We start from the raw sequence: 19,485 nt of genomic DNA, 5'->3' as shown, positions 1-19,485 counted from the left end.
AACACAGTGGAAATGGCGTGGAATTAAAAAACGCAAAGGCCACGAAATGGTCCGAGGTTCTACTAAGGAAACAGCAGCTCAGCCCTGAGCTCAGAGAGCTGCACATGAAAAAGCTCCTCAAGCAGATCCTGTCAGAGGTTTGTCATCAACAGGAGGAACTGTTCACATCATAGGATGAAGATGCTGTCAGCTGGATGAAGAAGGTTATTTAATGCAAACGTTCACACTGAAGTCAAATTGTTGTCGTGTTGAACAGATTCATGTACTGATCGTCTCCAGAATGTTAGAAGAGCTTCAATGAATCATTAGAAACAACTTACAGCTGCACAGCTGTGTCAAACACATCTGTGTGTCATTGTGGGATTGTTGTGTTTCTACATGTGACACACGTCTAAAACATGCACACAATCTGAACACAAACAGGGACTCATGTGTTCCCACAGCCAGATGCTGAGAGCCATTTCCTTGTAGTCCTGTGTCTACATACATGAACCATTAGATGTTATTGGAATGATTGTCAGCTCTGATAGTTTCATGTGTGTTTAGCTGGACGCTGTTTGATCCTCGACATGTTTAAAGGTGTCCAGTCCTGAGACACTGGGGCTGGAAACAGCTGTGATGTCATTGGACTGTCACACAGACAGAAGTGCATGAAGTGAGCAGCCGAGGAGCCGCTGATGTTTTGGATTCAACAGCATTTGAAAGGTCGACACAGACACATTTGCACACAGAAAGCTGAATCTGTCATATGCCACAGTGAACTCACTGTTCAGTGTTTTTCAGGAAGCTTCTTAACTGCCTCTGCTGCCAAACAAGCAGCTGATGTCCTTGAGAAGAAGCTGAAGAAGTCTTCAACAACAAATACAGGAAGTGGACTTTCAAATACTAGATTCACTTTAGACTCACAGAGAAATGACTCAACCAGCTGTGTTTGACTATATGAAAGGTCAGTGTGTGTCTGCACACAGACTGTTGTGTTGGACTGTTATTCAGTTGTCTGCTGAATGTTTTCAAATGTCTGCATCTCAGCTGTGATGAGGCTGGGGGTCATGGGAGGCCACCGTAGCAGCCTCTTCAACATCATGACATCATCATAAATGCTGCTGGACTGTCTGATGGGCTGACGGTGAAAAAGCCGTCGGGAAGGAAACAGAAGACGTTTCAGAGGCTGCAGCAGATTTCTTTGATTCGGGGCCTTTTTCAGCTTTATTGGACAGAGCAGTGAAGATAAGTGACAGCAAAGCAGAGAGAAAGGGGGCGTGGCCCGGGTCAAAGCCAGGCCAGCTGCTCTCCACCTCGTGGTCACCTGCTCATCCTAGTGAGCTCCACCAGCAGCCCTTTCACACACTTTACACTGTCAAACACTGTGTGTGGACCTCAGCTAACAACAGGCTACATTTAAGTCTGGACTACATGCTTTTATATTGTTTTTATTCCATCAGCAGCTCAACATCATGAGCAGCTTTGACATAAAGACATCAAACTCAAGCTGACTTTAAACTACTTTTAATACAGGGGCTCAAAAACAACAACATCTTTATTATATATCAGGACACAAAGTCATTTCATCTCAAACAGCTTTATTTGGAATAACCAGCACTATCAACTGGTTTGGGATCTCCACCAGTTTCATGTCTTTGCAGCTTCTCCAACAAAGTTCCTGTAAAATCAGCATGTTTGTCTTTATTGGTTTGATAGTGATTGATTATTCAGTCCCAATCTGCTGTCATCTAAAGAACAAAATGATGTTTCTATGAGTCACAAAGCTCCAGATGTTGTCGGCTTCACAAAGAAAAGAAAGAACTTAAACACAAAGTGTTTGGAGCCAAAATGTTCCCAAGCTGCTCTTTTTGAAATGGCAGAGGTACAGTGGTGTCTAACAGCACACTGTGGAAGGCAAACATGTTATTGTTGGATGAAACTTCATGAATCCTTTGTAGATTTGAGCTGTTGGAGCCTTTCTTTTCTCTTCAGGTGTACAGATGCTGAGGAGGCAGGTGAAGCAGGTGGAGCTGTTGTGATGCTGGCAGAGGGTGTGTCTTAGTAACTCTGTGAGGCAGAACTGGATCCAACATTGTGGATGTGTTGATGTTGGAGCCATTAAGAGTCTCTGGCCACACTGTAGGATTTCCCTTTGATCCACTGTGGGGGCATTTTGGAGTCTGTCAGTGAAACTCTTCATGTTTGTGTTTGACTCCAGTTTATAGAAACAGAGAAATGTGTCATGCTTTTGTTCGGCCTCCACAAATACACACATTTGTTCATTGGTTGGACTTTTTGGAAGGAGACACATTGAAAACCATGTTAATAAGATCTTGTTGTTTCCTGTGGATCCGACACAGAGAGTGGACTTCAGACAGAAAGCGTGGAAGAGATTTTAGAGGCCGTGTGTGGCAACAGGAAGTTTCTGTGTGTTTGCTGATCTTACATGTGGAAAACAACACGTGATGTTTGTGAAGTTCTACAATGATCATTGTTCTCACAGCATTTTGAGTGGGAACAGTTCAAACTGGGAGTAGTGGGAGTTATTTACTGATTGAAACAAGCTGAATGTTTCTGTGACGATGAAGATCAGCAGCTCAGCTGATCAATGAACTGACATCTATCAGTCGTTTCATGAGATGAAGTCATCAGCAGACATTTGTTCTGACTGTGTGATGAATGTCAGAACGTCAGGGCTCTGCTTTAGTCACTGCTTGATGATCATTGGCTCATTGTTGAATCCAGGGCCCAGTCTGACCTCTGACCTTTGCTGCAGGTCTTCTGTGTTATCTCCACTTTCATGTCTGATCTTCTGCTGTATCGTCCAAAATAAACATCTGGATCATTTCCAACACTTCAGCAGATCTTTAGTTTGGGCAGTGCAGCACAGAATAACACATATTGTACTATACTGCCCACTTCCTGATCTTATTGGATCTGTGTGTGAGGTTGGTGAAGGAAACACATGTTTACTGAGTGAGTCGCTGCCATTAGGAACTAGTTTTTCTATCACAGCCTGGAAATCACACAGGACCATTTCTGCAAGTGAAAAGTCGTCATTGGAGGAAAATCATTGTGTAGTTTATGCGACTGTTGTTTGTAAATGAAGACTTGTCCCAACTACATGTGCTGCTGACCCTTGACCTTTTCTTTAGGTGCACAGAGGAGTCTGTGGAAACATCCAGAACTGAGGCATCTTGTGTACAAACGTGTTCAGACCAGATGTCAAATGATGTCAGATGTCATCCGTGAATGGATGCAACTGTGGATCGTTCCAATAAAATGAGGCAGTTTTGTAAGTACAAGCCCACTACAACCCATCATCAACATTTTAAATTACATTATACATCTTCACTGATATAAAGCACCACTATTTTAACCTGATTCACTTTTTCCACCCTAACAGTTCATTCCTCAAATCAAACAAGATATTTGACCCTAAAAAAATGCATCAACAAATAATTTTGTAATAAAATATTTATTCTTCAACTTTTACAAGTGAAATCAAACAAGTGTGTTTAAGAGTGAAACCAGAGTGGAAGCTGCTCATATAGAGTCCAACCCAGGCTAAAGTAAGCTGAGTAGAGCAGCACCATCAAAGTGTCGGCTCTCTGAACACGGTGCAAGATCGCCATCTGCAGGACAAAACTAGTTTTTCTCGCCCTCCTCGTCAACATCAAGATGATGTCATCGTACAGCAACTGATTCCCTGTCCGTCTGGAACAAAGCATTTACATTAAAAAAGACATTTACAGAAAATACAAACACCAACAACACATCTCATCATCACATGATATTTTATTATTTATTATATTATATATTTTTATTGTACCATCAACATCAACAAATACCAGCATATTTTCTTTGAGATTGAGTAGAGTGGACCTTTCCCTTGGTTCACTTCCTGCTCGCAGCATCAGCTGACCTCTGACTTCCTGGTTAAGGTCTCTCAGCGTTGACTGGAATATCAAATCGGACTCACACCATGTTCTTGTAATGTGGTCATGTCTGTCCGCTGTTTGAAGAGCATCTCTGGCCTAAACACAATAGGAAGAACAACAACACGGCTAAAAAAAACAACACATTTCCATATTAGATGAAGGGCACCGTAACTGGAAATGGTAACATTCATCTGATGCTGCTTTGGATTTATCTTCTGTTTTAGATCAACTTTGATCACTTCGAGCCATCTTAAGTCCGTTTGTTCTTCTCACTAACATCTCGTATGATTTCAGATCCCTGCTGTTCCCCAGCTGCCCTGTAGGTTTGTGCTTTGACCTCCAGAGGGCGACAAATCAGCACAGACAGAGAGCTCCATTCAAACTTTGCTGCCATCAGGAATAATTCTTCAAATATAATCATCAGTGTTTGAGCAGTTATGATATCAGGGACAATCTAGACATGTGTGACAATACTGAACATGTCACATGGCACACCTCAAACATCATGTGATCCACTCTCAGTCTGCACTTTCATTCATGACTTCAACAGGTTGAAATGAGCTTTGAAGAAACATTCAGTGAAATAAATCTTTCATGGATTCATGTGAGCAGCAGATGAACTTTACAAAGAATCAGTGGATTTATCTTCTGTTTTAGATCAACTTTGATCACTTCGAGCCATCTTAAGTCCGTTTGTTCTTCTCACTCACTAACGTCTCGTATGATTTCAGATCCCTGCTGTTCCCCAGCTGCCCTGTAGGTGGCCTCAGTGTGTCTCACACCATTTACAGATGATTACAGGTCGTTTACAGTTCAAACAGGTCCAACATAAGAAATATGCAGAAAATATCCTGCTATAACAGTTTGGGTCAAAGTGCAGATGTTCCAGATGTTCTGAGTCTGTCTGTGTTTCATGTTAACATGTAGATGTTGGACCAAAGTGAAGCTTTTTGATGTGACAGCAGGAATGTGAAGTGTAACTCTGAGCTGTAGGAAATGAAACTAAACGGACTTTTTCTCCTTTATTTATAGGAAAGTGTAGGAGAGCAACAGATGAACAAGCGTTACTGTAACAGGAAACATCAGAGGATCTTTATGTTCATCATCATCACTGTTTCCTTGTTCTGTCACAAACACACACTTCCTGCTCTCTCTCTGATGGATCTGATTGGCTGTTTCATTCACAGGAGGTCAGGGCGTCACACAAACAGCTTTAACTGCACAACGACACACTTTAAATCATCTACAGACAAACCTGTGTGTTTGATTTATGAAGAAATAATAAAGACGTGTGTACAGCTGTCCATGAAGCAGCTTCTCACACAAACTCTGACACTTCAGCCACTTTAATTCCTGCAAAGCTGCGTAATAAAGAGCTGTGACTGCTATGAGCTGCTGATGATGACTGCATGAAGCTCTCAGCTGAAGCTTCTTTCATTTATTTTAATGTTAATGTCGCCTTTTTAAGTCTGTGTGAGGATTTTAATGACACACATTAAAGGAGCTTCTTTGATTAGAACCAAATTCATGTTGATTTTCAGCCTGAAATGATAAAAACTTTAATAATTCTGTTTATAATCATCAACCTGGAGACTAATGAAAAGTATAATAGTGAAAAAAAGCCTTTATTATTTGAGTAATGCCTGAATCTGCTCAGAGACGGAGACAACACAGAGGTGTTGATGACAGTTTGACATTAACTGAATTAAAAACAAAGTGCTCTTATTGTGAAAATCTGCCTCCTACTTCTTTAAATCATTTTTATGTATTTTTTAACGTCACAGTGAAACATTGAGGCATTAATCTGACACAGTTTGATCAGCAGCTGTGTTTTCACTGACGTTTCACTTTGATTTGTTCAGACTGAGCAGAGAGGATCGGTTCTCTGTGTGCGCACTGCTGAGAAACACAAGCTCATTTCTGCTGTTTCATGAAAACAGTGTTATGGAGGAACAAGAAGTTCAGCCTCTAAACTCTCAGCGTGAGGACTGAGTGAAGAGTTTCAGAGCAGAGAGTTTTGGCTCACAGCTTTTAGCGTCTACACAAAGAGACGATTACGCACTTGATCTGAGAACATCTCCACCTCCTACAAACAAACTCTCCTACGAGCAGCTGTCACAACCACAACAGGCAGAAGACTGGATCCTGCTGCAGGTTAATGATTGATCTAAAGGCAGCTGACCTTTGAGCAGGAACTTGTGAGTCTTTTATTGTGTTTAATGCTCACAGTGCTGAAGCCTGCAGACACACCCACATCATATTATTTGTTCTCAGGGTTGTTCGGCGTGGTGGAGTGGGAACAGAAACTTTCTGCAGGTTAATTATTGATCAAACTAAAGTCATATTAAGGAGCTACTGGCACGGAGTCAGAGCAGAGCTCAGAAATCTGAAATATATCAAAGTATATTAAAGTTAGAGTTTAGAGAACACTGTTTGGTTAGCTGCCTCAAAGGCAGATGACTCTCAATATCACAAGATCAGGTGAAATTTCAGACCAAGGGAAAATCACTGGGATTATCTGTGAAGAGGCAGAAAAGCATAGACCTCGTCTACCTTATAGACATTTTGAAAAGGTAAGAGTGAATCTGTCTTCATTCATCTACATGGAAACATAAAACCAAAAAACAAACCAATACAACAAAATCACACCCAGTAGGGCTGGGCGATATAAACAATAAACGACAGAATCGATTAAATTTGGTCAACGATAGAGATTTTGACTATACCGCTCTATCGCGACAGCGCATGTGATGATGTCATCAAACTGCACCTGTTTTGGTCGAAAGCATCGCAGCGGTTAAAACCATTATCCTCTGCAATTATGCTGGGTGACAGTCACAGCAAAGAGATGAAGCACTTTTGAAACGCGGGGAAAGCCAAAAACTGCGCTTCCTCCACTTCCGTAACATTGATTCAATAATGTTGAATTCTCTGCAGCTGCTCTATTCCCATGTTGTGGCAGTATATTAATAACTAGCCTCGTGTTGTGGATGAATGATCTCAGTTGTTCTCGTGACTGAAGTTTGGCCCGTGTACAGCATCCTGCTATGCGACTGCATTTGTCCCTGACCACCAGAATCACTCACGTTAACTTTTATCGAGTGGAAAAAGAGTTGGGGTTCATCCTCCAGCTTCACTGTGCTAATGTTATGCTAACATAGCTGTGTCGCTAGCAATCACGTAGCACAACATTATATACCAGGTAGTCCAACTTCAGTAACCCTGCAAACGCCACTGCTGTTTAGTTTTCTGTCTTCATTTATGTTGGAAGTGGTAGCAGAGCTGTTTGAATTAGTTTCAAAAATCTCAGTCAGAACATGGTATGAAATGTTTAGGTGTAAACTAGCGCGCTAACTTCCTGTTAACTTCTAAGTCCGTTAAATTTAATAAATTCTGTTTTCATGGATATTAAACTTAATTGTTACATCTGCTAAAGCAGCAACGCTGATGATTTTATTAAAGATGAAAGAATTTAGACCGTTTTTAACTCTCAGTGTTCGTTTGACTTTGGGACCTGAAGCTGTCGGAGTTTTGGACCCAGATTACTCCGTGAAGCTCCTCCCTATGGCAGCCGTAATGCTCTGACCATCCATCAAGCAGTGCGGCTTACCAAAGTTGTGCTAAAACATTTTTAACAGATTTCTGCAGCCAAAATCGGTTCGAGGTCACGAAGCACAACCAGAATTCATACTCATACTCTTGATTTTTGAGAAAATTAAAGGATTGTAAGTCTGCCTTATAGTGTGGAAAATACGTTATACAGAAGAAAAGAATATATCGCGATATATATCGTTACCGCACATGCTTCAAATTATACCGCGATATGGATTTTAGGCCATATTGCCCAGCCCTAACTCCCAATTTATTTACAACATTTGAAACATACAGTGTAGCTCCGTCAAAACACTCCAAGGCCAAGTGAAAGTGCTGAGAGGGAAAAGATCATGATTAATGATTTATTTAAACTCATAACTGGGTGCAGCAGCTGAGCTTTGACCTGTGAGCTGCAGCTTAAGCTTCTTTTATGGTTCAGTGTTTAATGTGTCAACTGTTTATCACTGCAGAGACGCCTACAGGCTATCTACTGTTCAAAAGTGAATTGTTATACACAGTGCAGCAGCTGACCGTTGACCTGTGAGCTTCAGCCTCTTTGCTGGTGTGAAGTGTTTAATGTGACGCAGTCTGCAGACACAGACGACTGCTGACGGAGAAGAAGCAGAGGATTTTCTGTTTCTACACAGACCTGGTCCAGACAGCAGAGAGCTGCAGAGTGAAGACGTTCATTGGAAGAAGCTGAGTAAGTTCAACGTCCTCTTTGAATCCTGGATCAGGAAGTGAATATTTGGTGTTTAAATAAGGTTTCTGTCTTTGACTCAGTCTGCTGTCACTTTTTAGAGAGAAAAGGAGATTTTAGATTAACTGGTGTTCCTGCTGCTCCAGCATTAAAGCACAGTATAGGTGACTGCGCTGATGCCTGTTTATAATTTCACCAAAGCTAATAAACTGTTGGCTAAATTTTCTTGTTTTCAGATGTAAACAGAGGTGAGAGGAGCAGATAATAAGGATTAAATATTATGCTGAATAACTAAATTCTGCTAGTCTGTGACGTAACTCCCAGCAGCATCGCCTCATTTCTTTGACCTTGACCTAGCTAAGCTAACATGAGTTAGCTTAGCTAGCAGAGCAGCTATCTCTGCTGTCTGTCATGTGACCCACTCAAGTGTGTGTAGTAGACTTGTTAGCATAGCTAGCAGGCTGAAAGAAGCTAGCAAACTGTGTGAACACTTTGTAAGAGGTGAGCAGTGAAGGATAAGGAGCTCCTCCAAATGCTGATAATGCACTTAACCTGAATTTACTGCTTGTTACATTATATGTGATGTTCAGTCAAAAACAATTACTTAAATTAACATTATTATTAGTAGTAGTATTAGTATTAGTATTTGTTTATTATTCATGACATGGCTCCCTACTGTAGTGGTTTGAACAACTGATCTGTGGTTATTGTGTCCCTGCAAATTCAACAATGCGCCTCAATGCAAAGCATCAAACAAATATTTTTATTATCAAGTCCTACTGGATGAATCACCGTAGCTCTGACAGTGAAGCACACTCATTTTTATTGGTAGTCACCTTGTAAGCAATGTTCCCTCTAAGCTGCGCACTGTTGGCACGGTCTCTGCGCAGAGAAAATCTGTATTGAGCACACAAAAAGAATTCTAACCTGAATTGAAATTAAAGTAAATATGTGCCGGTGTTTTAGCAAAGCGGCTGATGTGGAGTGAAGCCACGTTAATGACAACGTGTACAACCATTGGAGATGTGAGCAGGACAGACGGAACAACTGACAGGAAAAGTGTGGACTTTATACCAGTTTTTAAATTGTGTTGATCGGCCACGTAAAACCAGAGTTATGATAAAAATATCTGCAATGTTTGGTTTTCTTCCTGAATACTGTCGTTGTTTATATTTACTGCAGGAAGAAACGGTAAAAATGGCGTTTTATAAGGAAAACGCTCGAAAGCCTGTGAGCAAAAACAATACCAACCCCCAGCCTTTCCTATTGGTCGAAAAATGTACCATGTCGACCAATCAAAACATGGCATTTAGTTGTTAAGAAACGGAGTGACGGCGGTGTTTTGAGATGTGAGAGATTTGAGACGTTTAGAGCAAATCTTGTGTAGTTAGTGTGTAGTTAGTGTGTAGTGTAGTCAATAGTGTTGTTGTGTGTGTCAGAACAATGAGGCGCCTGCTGAGTGTTACAGGTGTTACAGCAGTGATACATCTGCTGCTGCTGCAGGTATCAGGCTGTTGTTCTCCTTCATCTCATAGTGGACAGAAATTATTTTTTGGAGCGGCACAAATAATTTGTGTGGCATCAGATTTGATGCAGAACAGCTGATTGTTCTGTAAATAGTTTGAAATGTTTATTTTAAAAAAAAACACCTTGGCTGCATTTTTAGGTAAACAGCTGCAAAAAACTCTGTTTGCAAAACTCAGTTACTTTTTTGAAGAAGTAACTATATAATTAACTGCCCAACATTGGTCATTATTTACTGTATGTTGCAGACAGAGTTACAGACTCTCTCCCAGACCACAGACTCATCATACAAGTCAGAGCTTTATTTAAAGAAAGTTGTGTTTTCAAAATTGAAGTTCAAGTTATTTTTCCTTCCAATAGTGTTAACATGCTACAGGTCATGAACAAGATTTTCTTTTTTAACTTTCATTGTAAGTGGGCTAAAGCAGTTAATTAAAAGTAGTTTAACAGAAATGTAAACGCTGTAAATTGATTATTTTAATAAACATGTAACTTGGATGGATTCGACGCTGGCGTGACCACAGTGCACACGTCTAATGTCGCTCACAGTGGATCGCTCAGGGAGGTTGTGTGTTCGCTCAGACAAGTGAAACATTAGAGGGAACATTGCTTGTAAGTGCAAGCTTTAAACTCTCATGGATGAGTAAAACTCATTAGAAACACTGGCGAGCAGTGAGTGAATAACAGGTCTGACAGCAGCAGCAGGGACGGTGCTGTCATAGTTTAATGTGGAGTCTGTTTGAACTCAAACACTGAAGAGCAAAGAAAAGAACTTTAATGGTTCTGGGTCCCTTTGACCAAGCACTTTGCATTTTTTGTATTATGGTTTATGGTTCTGGTTCATTTACAGTCTTATTTATGCTTCTTTGAGTTTCTTATACTTCCTGTTTAGTTCCTTGATCATTAGATTCCCTCTGTGTCTCTGTGTGTCTCTGTGTGCCTCTGTGTGTGCCTCTGTGTGCCTCTGTGTGTCTCTGTGTGTGTTTGTGTGTGTTTGTGTGTGTTTGTGTGTGTTTGTGTGTCTCTGTGTGTGTTTGTGTGTGTTTGTGTGTGTTTGTGTGAGGCCTGGTGCTCCATTCTATATTTCCTCAGCCTGTCATGTCTCTCTTGTCTCCTCTTTCCCTCGCTCACTCTCGTCTGCCTTTCCTCCACTCCTCTGTCAAGCTCACGTGTCAGTGTTGTGTTCCTTTGTTTGCTGTTTTATTGTGAAAGTCTTGCATTCTTTGTTCAGTGTGTTTCATTTTTCCTGTGAAGGTTCTCAGTCATCCAGGTCATCATAGTTGAAGGAGCTTGGAAAGAAAAGCATCTGGACTTCTATAAGTTGCTTGAAGATGTTTCGCCGTTATATTTGGGTCCTACCCTGTCTGCATTATGCAGCTAGTTCAAGACCAACATTTTTCTAGTTTCCCAAACAGTGAATCAGTGTGTGTCAGTGAATGCATCGTGTGTGCTTCAGGCTCCATCTAGTGGACTGATAGCAGAGCAGCTGATGGCAGCTTCCTCTGCCTCACACTGCTGTCTGACTGCATCCAGCTGACACTGAGATGAAGCAGGAAAGAAGCAGCTGATATTTGGACAGCACACATGATGAAAGGAGGATTTCAGCTGATGTGCACATGAATGATTTGTGTTTCCTCTGCAGGTAGAAAGTGTGTGTGAGCTGAATTGAGCAGCATGGATCAGTGTGAGGACAGAGAGGAGGGAGTCCCTCCCTCTAAAAGCACTCTGTGTGGGGAACATGAGAGCCAGACCAAAGCTCAGAGGTGAGATGACCATCTCTAACTGTCCATGACTCTTCTCCATGTCACAGCTCAGCACTCACATCACTGCTGCATCATTATTCACAGGAACCAGCCTGGACCTCCACCCAGCTCTGTGTCTTATGAAAGTAACTCAGTCAAAGATGTCATTAAGATATTTGAGCAAAGACAGTCAGCTGAGAAAAGGTAAGCTAATACCAATAATATCAGCTGATATGTGATGAGAATTTTACTGAAGATTTATAACTTTTTCAGGATCCATCAGAGACTCAAACCTGGACCTCGACCCAGCTCTGTGTCCTTACAGAGTGACTGGTCTAAAGGTGGTCTCATTGATTTTAAAGTCCAGCCTGTGTCTGCTGCAGAGAGGTGAGCTGTTAGCAACATGAACTCTTTGATTAAACTGCTCGATGTTGTTGGATATAAACTACAAACACGTCGTTCCCTCAGTCCCATTTAAACTGTCTTTTAAAACAAGCCTTTGGTTTCTAAACAACTGAAAACCCACTTCAGCAAACAGGAAGTGATCAGAGCGTCCGTCCACTTCCTGTCAGGCCCTGCAAACATTTCATATTGAAGAAAAGTAGTTGGCATCTCACATTTTTACTCCACCACATTCAACCATTTTGACATTTTACAGCATGAAACTCTTGTCACATGACTCCTGTTATGTTATAGAGTCATGTGACCACCAGGAAGGGATTTGTATGGATGAAACACATTCAAATCAATCTGATTCATCAATGGAAACATTTTTGGTGTAAATGCAGCAACACTGAAAACGCTGAAGATAAAAACACAACAGATGAAATATGAACAAATCGAGGCTTTGAATACACGTGTGTGTGTTTGAGACACAGAGATAAATGGATTGTGTGTCTGTCCTATTGCTGCGTGAGGATTTTATTGTAGATTTTGTGCGTGTACACTTTTGACCACGAAGGTGTTGAAAGGGCGTAAAACAGTTGGAGGCACCAGAGTGAACACTAGTGCTGTCAGTAGATTAAAACATGACTAATTAATGACACAATCTTCTGTCATTAATCCTGATTAATCACAATTACTTGATCAATAGCTGCAGTTACATTTTCCAACTTTATATTTAAGCCTGTAACAGACGTTTACACCATATAATGAAGTCAATGCAGAATAAACACAAAGAATGTTAAACGCTTCAATTCAAAGAGACTTTGAATAGTTTTCAGTCTTTAACTCAGCTTCTCTGCTGTAAATACAACTTTGTAACAAACATATATACTAAAAGCTAAGTGTGCACTAATATATAATCATATATAATCTATATTACTGCTGTTAATGAAAATGTTTAATCAGACTCATCACAGGGTTACTGTGGATTCATTTGGATTAATCACCATTAAACATCATTTTTAATGTAAACGAATCAAAGTTCATTTCATGAGCAAACAGACTCGAGAGAAAAGGGCAAATTTACACACTTAACATGTTTATTGAACATGTAAACATTGATTAACCTCCTGAATGAGCCGACCCCCCCAGGGACAGTCCTGCATGCTAATGATGGGCTCTGCTCTGTACCTGCAGGATTCTGTCAGCCACAAACTCCTCAGCTGATCCTGAATCTGAGCCCATCTGTCAAACAATCATTTTCTTCACAGGTCTGTGGAGGTGGCACTGATCCTGCAGCAGTCTAACACTCTCTGTCACTCTTCTTCAAGTCTTTGACACGAGGAACCAAAACTATGTTATTAACAACACTAACAGGTCTGCAGTTTGTCCACTTGGCAGTTGTGTCATCAGTGCTTTGCATTGTTGTGATATTTTAAGCTGGAAGTGCTTCGGTGAAAAGAAAATTCCTTCTGTCACGATGTGCAGAATCCTTCATGTTGGTCGGCTGGTCCGTCTTGTTATTTTTTTAATACTCAAACTTTCCATCGGGAGGTCAGTGTGTGTTTGTCATCTTCCATATTGAGCTGATTGGTTCAGCTGCCGTCACTAACAGATGTGCTGCACATCTGCACGTGTGCAAAGGTAACTCTACTCGGACAAACTGCCCGAAGTGCGTTGATAGAAACATTTCAGGGATTTTGAGTCGTTCTGCATCCAGATGTGTCGTGTTAAAGGTTGTTATCATGTTAATCATGATAACAGATGAACCCCTAACCCTAACCCTACATGTTAATTTTGACAGCACTGGTAACTCCTTTTTAATGTTCTTCTGTCAGATCATTGATTAGACTCGACTCCAAATACGAGACTCGGAAAACTCAAATGAAAACTCAAATCAAAGCAATGAGAAAAGGACTTCTTGTGTTAGAATGAAAACATATGGAAGTGGTCAGGTTTCAAACACTCGATGAATCTACTGCACAGTTACATTCAGGGACCTTTGGCCTCCTGAGAGCATTAGTTGATGGTTCATCACAGTTTTCTCAAAGTTTCCTCTGAGCTTCTGCAGCATCATCACTTCCATCACTGATGAAAGAAAGTTCATAGAAAACAGAAAATATATCTTCAGAATCTGAGAGTCTAAAACTTGACAGACTTGATTCAGATGAAGTTATTTGAGCAGAAACTCCTGGATCGTTATCCTGTGTTGATCTAATCCTTCATGGTTCCTCCACAGAGTGGAGCAGCAGAGCTCAGAGGTTCCCAGTGGTCAGTCTGCCCAGCAGCATCAAACACAGCTGGACTCCATATTTATGGTCTGTACATGTACAACAACTACTTTATTATTAATATTAATAATAATGCATTTATTTATAGGTCCCTTTCAGAACACCAAGGACTCTGTGGACTAAATGACCAAAAGAAAACAAACTTTGAAATCAGACGGTGCAAATGTGATCACAGGGAAACGTTTTAAACATCGAGGCTTTAAACAGAAACCAAAGTGAAACAGTTTGTAGTCGAGATCAGTGGGAATGAAGCTGAATAACTGTTTCTTCAATAACTTTGAGCTCTTAAAAAACAAAAACTAGCTGAAAGTCTGGCTGCTCTTATGAAAAGTACAGAGAAATTATGGGTCGCTCAACACTTGTGCACAATATAGGAGTTTAAATAAATCTAAAGAATAACTCAAAATCCTACAATCATACTGAGAAAATCATCTACAGCTAACTATCCAAGTGGATTTGTTTAAGACAGCTCCATCTGCTGGTGGCCCTCTGCAGGTGCATGAAAGGGGCGTGTTTATATTGAAAGTAGTAGAGAAAGTAAACCCCACGGGAAGGAGGAGGACTCTCAGCGGCTTCCAGCTCATATTCAGACATTTGACTTCTCACTGAAAGCAGCAAGTTTGAGTGTCTGTACCTTAGTTAGAAGAGATAACATGGTCATAGTAATTAGAGTTGATTGAGCAATGCTGTCCTTGTAATGTAGTTTATGATTTTTATGGACAAGTCCAGTTTTTCTGTAGAGCCTCTCAAGTTGGTGACAGCAGCAGTGGAAGTTCACGTGTGAACCAGAGCAGCAAATCAGGTCCAAATGTGTTGTTCACAGTGAGTGGGATCATCATTGGCTGCTATGTTAACCTCCTGCAGCAGGATGTCTTTGGTCAGAGAATGGATAGATCACTAAGTCATTGTTGAGTTTAGGGAGACAGTAGACAGTTGGAGGAGGTTCAGCCAGTTGACACACAGTAGATAAAATAACTGAAGGCAGGAGCAGACACCTGTATGACTTTCCACCTCTCACATAGATTATTGTCCCTGGGCAGCGCCACAGGGCTGGTAGATGTAAACAAAGCTGGAGGAGAGGATTTATTCATCTGAGAAAAGTCACAGAGTTGTGTCTTGATGCTCAATCATCCAGGTACGTAAATCCCAAAAAGCTTGATTCTGTTCATCTGGATGTTTTCAGTGGGAGAAACGTTTCATCATCATCAGGTGACTTCTTCAGTCTCAGCTGACTGCAGGTTTCAATCTCATAAACAGGACATTTGTATGACTGAAACCGGCCCACTGAAGGAACAATGGGCTGGGAGGTCAGTTCATTGATCATTGGTACGCATATTGTCAGGACCATTGATCAATGGTTGTTGATCAATGGTCATGAGTCCAGTTCACAGAGAGCTGGGGAATGGCTGCAATCACAGCATGTAAGATGGTGACAAATGTACCCTTAGGCCCCTCCTCCATTCAGAGATGGTCTTTCCTTTTCACATAAATGGCCTCCTTGACTCCGCCCTCAAACCAGCGTTCACATTTACTCAGGACCTTCTTGATGTGAAGTTCTTCTGCTTCGCTGGCTGCTGTGTCTGTGGGGATGGTGTTTGTTCTGTGTTGTAGTGTCCTGATGACGCCCAGTTTGTGCCCCAGTGGATGATGAGAGTCAAACCTTAAATACTGATCTGTATGTGTAAACAGAGTGAACCTTTAAGACCAGTTGTCTGTACGATCAACTCAGTCACCTGAAACATCTCCAAGTTTCTGGCTTTGATCATCAACCTGTTGGTAGTTCAGCTCTGAACACCAGTGAAATGTTTCTCCCACTGAAATCGCTGCATTCATATGAACAGAATCAACGTTTTGGGATCGTGGAGTTGTGGACAAAGTCTCAGTTAATCAGATAAAGTCAAACCTATAATTGGTAAAGAGTTCGCGGATGATATGCCCCTTGATCGTAAAGAAGTGGATGTTGTGTGGACTAAAGTTCAGAGTGGTGGGTCATTCATAAAGTATTCTGTTCCAGCTGCTGGAGGACAACATCATCACTTTTGTGAAGAGCGAGCTGAAGAAGATCCAGAAGGCTCTGAATCCAAATAAGCCCCAGTGCTTGGAGTTTCAGAGGGAGGATGATGAGCAGAGGAGAAACAGCAGAGAGGCATTTGTGAAGATCACAGTGGACTTCCTGAGGAGAATGAAGCAGGAGGAGCTGGCTGACCGTCTGCAGAGACGTAAGAGGATTTATCTAAAGATTTAAGCTGCTGGATAAATGAGAGACTTGTGACACCAGTGTGTTCAGTCATTTCTCAGTGGATCAGAAATTGTCATCAGCATTTTGTAAAATATGATTGTTAAAGTTGTATTTTTATTATTATTATTCAGAACTTCCAGCTGCTGTTTGTCATCGTAACCTTAAGTCTAAGCTGAAGAAGAAGTTCCAGTGTGTGTTTGAGGGCATCGCTAAAGCAGGAAACCCAACCCTCCTGAATCAGATCTACACAGAGCTCTACATCACAGAGGGAGGGACTGCAGAGGTCAATGATGAACATGAGGTCAGACAGATTGAAACAGCATCCAGGAAACCAGACAGACCAGAAACAACCATCAGACAAGAAGACATCTTTAAAGCCTCACCTGGAAGAGACGAACCAATCAGAACAGTGCTGACAAAGGGAGTGGCTGGCATTGGGAAAACAGTCTTAACACAGAAATACAGCCTGGACTGGGCTGAAGACAAAGCCAACCAGGACATCCAGTTCATATTTCCATTCACTTTCAGAGAGCTGAATGTGCTGAAAGAGGAAAAGTTCAGCTTGGTGGGACTTGTTCATCACTTCTTTACTGAAACCAAAGAAGCAGGAATCTGCAGCTTTGAAGACTTCCAGGTTGTGTTCATCTTTGATGGTCTGGATGAGTGTCGACTTCCTCTGGACTTCCACGAAACTACAATCCTAACTGACCCTAGAAAGTCCACCTCAGTGGATGTGCTGCTGATAAACCTCATCAGGGGGAAACTGCTTCCCTCTGCTCGCCTCTGGATAACCACACGACCTGCAGCAGCCAATCAGATCCCTCCTGACTGTGTTGGCATGGTGACAGAGGTCAGAGGGTTCACTGACCCACAGAAGGAGGAGTACTTCAGGAAGAGATTCAGAGATAAGAAGCAGGCCAGCAGCATCATCTCCCACATCAAGACATCACGAAGCCTCCACATCATGTGTCACATCCCAGTCTTCTGCTGGATCACTGCTACAGTTCTGGAGGATGTGCTGGAAACCAGAGAGGGAGGACAGCTGCCCAAGACCCTGACTGAGATGTACATCCACTTCCTGGTGGTTCAGGCCAAAGTGAAGAAGGTCAAGTATGATGGAGGAGCTGAGACAGATCCACACTGGAGTCCAGAGAGCAGGAAGATGATGGAGTCTCTGGGAAAACTGGCTTTTGATCAGCTGCAGAAAGGAAACCTGATCTTCTATGAATCAGACCTGAAAGAGTGTGGCATCGATATCAGAGCAGCCTCAGTGTACTCAGGAGTGTTCACACAGATCTTTAAAGAGGAGAGCGGACTGTACCAGGACAAGGTGTTCTGCTTCATCCATCTGAGTGTTCAGGAGTTTCTGGCTGCTCTTCATGTCCATCTGACCTTCAGCAACTCTGGAAAAAATCTTCTTGAACAGAAACAAATAACCTCCAAGAGTTTTAGCTTTTTAAACCAAAAAGAATCTCTTCACCAGAGTGCTGTGAACAAGGCCTTACAGAGTCCAAATGGACACCTGGACTTGTTCCTCCGCTTCCTCCTGGGTCTTTCACTGCAGACCAATCAGACTCTCCTACGAGGTCTGCTGACACAGACAGGAAGTAGCTCACAGACCAATCAGGAAACAGTCCAGTACATCAAGAAGAAGCTCAGTGAGAATCTGTCTGCAGAGAAAAGCATCAATCTGATCCACTGTCTGAATGAACTGGATGATCGTTCTCTAGTGGAGGAGATCCAACAGTCCCTGAGATCAGGAAGTCTCTCCACAGGTAAACTGTCTCCTGCTCAGTGCTCAGCTCTGACCTTCATGTTACTGTCATCAGAAGAAGATCTGGATGAGTTTGACTTTAAGAAATATTCTGCTTCAGAGGAGGCTCTTCTGAGAATGCTGCCAGTGGTCAAAGCCTCCAATAAAGCTCTGTAAGTAAACATGAACTCATTGCTTAAAATCTTATAATCGATAAAAATCTTAAAACCATGGGAAATAAATCAGAAATGCTGAGTTCAAAGAACAGTTAAAAAACATAAAAATAGTGAATTAAATGATTATCATTCACTCAGTAAATATTTTTTCAGTCCAGCAGGCCGTGTCAGTATTTCTGACACATTTTTGTCTATATCTCTTATCAAAGTACAATCCAGGCCCAGCCAATAAGAACATGAGCTCTGATCCTTCAGCCCCTCTGACAGGTTTATTATCGTCAGCTTGTTCACGTCTCCAAATCCAGCAGTTTGTTTTTTATCTCATTTTCAGTGCACACTCTCCCTTTTTTATTATAAATCTCTGCTGTGACTGTCCTGTTTTCATCCAGGATGGAGGGAAAACTTGGGCTTCCATCCATCCATCCATCTTCATCCGCTTTATCTGAGGCCGGGTCGCGGGGGCAGCAGCCTAAGCAAAGAGGCCCAGACCTCCCTCTCCCCAGCCACCTCCTCCAGCTTATCCGGGGGAATACCAAGGCGTTCCCAGGCCAGCCGAGAGATATAATCTCTCCAGCGTGTCCTGGGTCTGCCCCGGGGCCTCCTCCTGGTGGGACATGCCTGGAACACCTCACCCAGGAGGCGCCCAGGGGGTATCCTTGTCAGATGCCCGAACCACCTCAGCTGGCTCCTTTCGATGTGGAGCAGCAGCGGCTCTACTCTGAGCCCCTCCCAGATGGCCGAACTTCCCACCCTATCTCTAAGGGAGAGGCCAGCCACCCTTCGGAGGAAGCTCATTTCTGCCGCTTGTATCCGCGATCTCGTTCTTTCGGTCACTACCCACAGCTCGTGGCCATAGGTGAGGGTAGGGACGTAGATCGACCGGTAAATTGAGAGCTTCGCTTTTACACTCAGCTCCCTCTTCACCACGACGGACCGGTGCAGCGTCCGCATTACTGCAGCTGCAGCCCCAATCCGTCTGTCGATCTCCGGCTCCCTTCTCCCATCACTCGCGAACAAGACCCCGAGATACTTGAACTCCTCCACTTGGGGCAGGAACTCATCTCCGACCCAGAGTGGGCACTCCACCCTTTTCCGGCTGAGAACCATGGCCTCAGATTTGGAGGTGCTGATCCTCATTCCCGCTGCTTCACACTCGGCT

The 19,485-nt window shown here is 42.3% G+C and overlaps 1 protein-coding gene and 1 long non-coding RNA gene across 2 annotated transcripts in view; both read left to right on the top strand.

Annotated features, from left to right (window-relative positions):
• The window catches only part of LOC105940620 (NACHT, LRR and PYD domains-containing protein 3), a 65,117-nt gene that overhangs the window by 21,420 nt on the left and 24,212 nt on the right, over positions 1-19,485 (top strand). Inside the window, exon 6 of the mRNA XM_076882847.1 lies at positions 16,529-18,323. Within this exon, the coding sequence (XP_076738962.1) occupies positions 16,529-18,323 (1,795 nt within the window). The remainder of the gene's footprint in view (positions 1-16,528; positions 18,324-19,485) is intronic.
• Positions 7,996-11,827, top strand: LOC112434083 (uncharacterized). Its single transcript, XR_013098217.1, has 4 exons — positions 7,996-8,220; positions 11,384-11,504; positions 11,589-11,687; positions 11,757-11,827. It is a non-coding gene; the product is annotated as an uncharacterized LOC112434083 (long non-coding RNA).

Source organism: Maylandia zebra, linkage group LG4 (genome assembly GCF_041146795.1).
Source record: "Maylandia zebra isolate NMK-2024a linkage group LG4, Mzebra_GT3a, whole genome shotgun sequence".
In the NCBI taxonomy this organism is placed as follows: domain Eukaryota; kingdom Metazoa; phylum Chordata; class Actinopteri; order Cichliformes; family Cichlidae; genus Maylandia; species Maylandia zebra.
The sequence above is the reverse complement of the archived record's forward strand: the minus strand, read 5'-3'. Positions and strand labels throughout refer to the sequence as shown.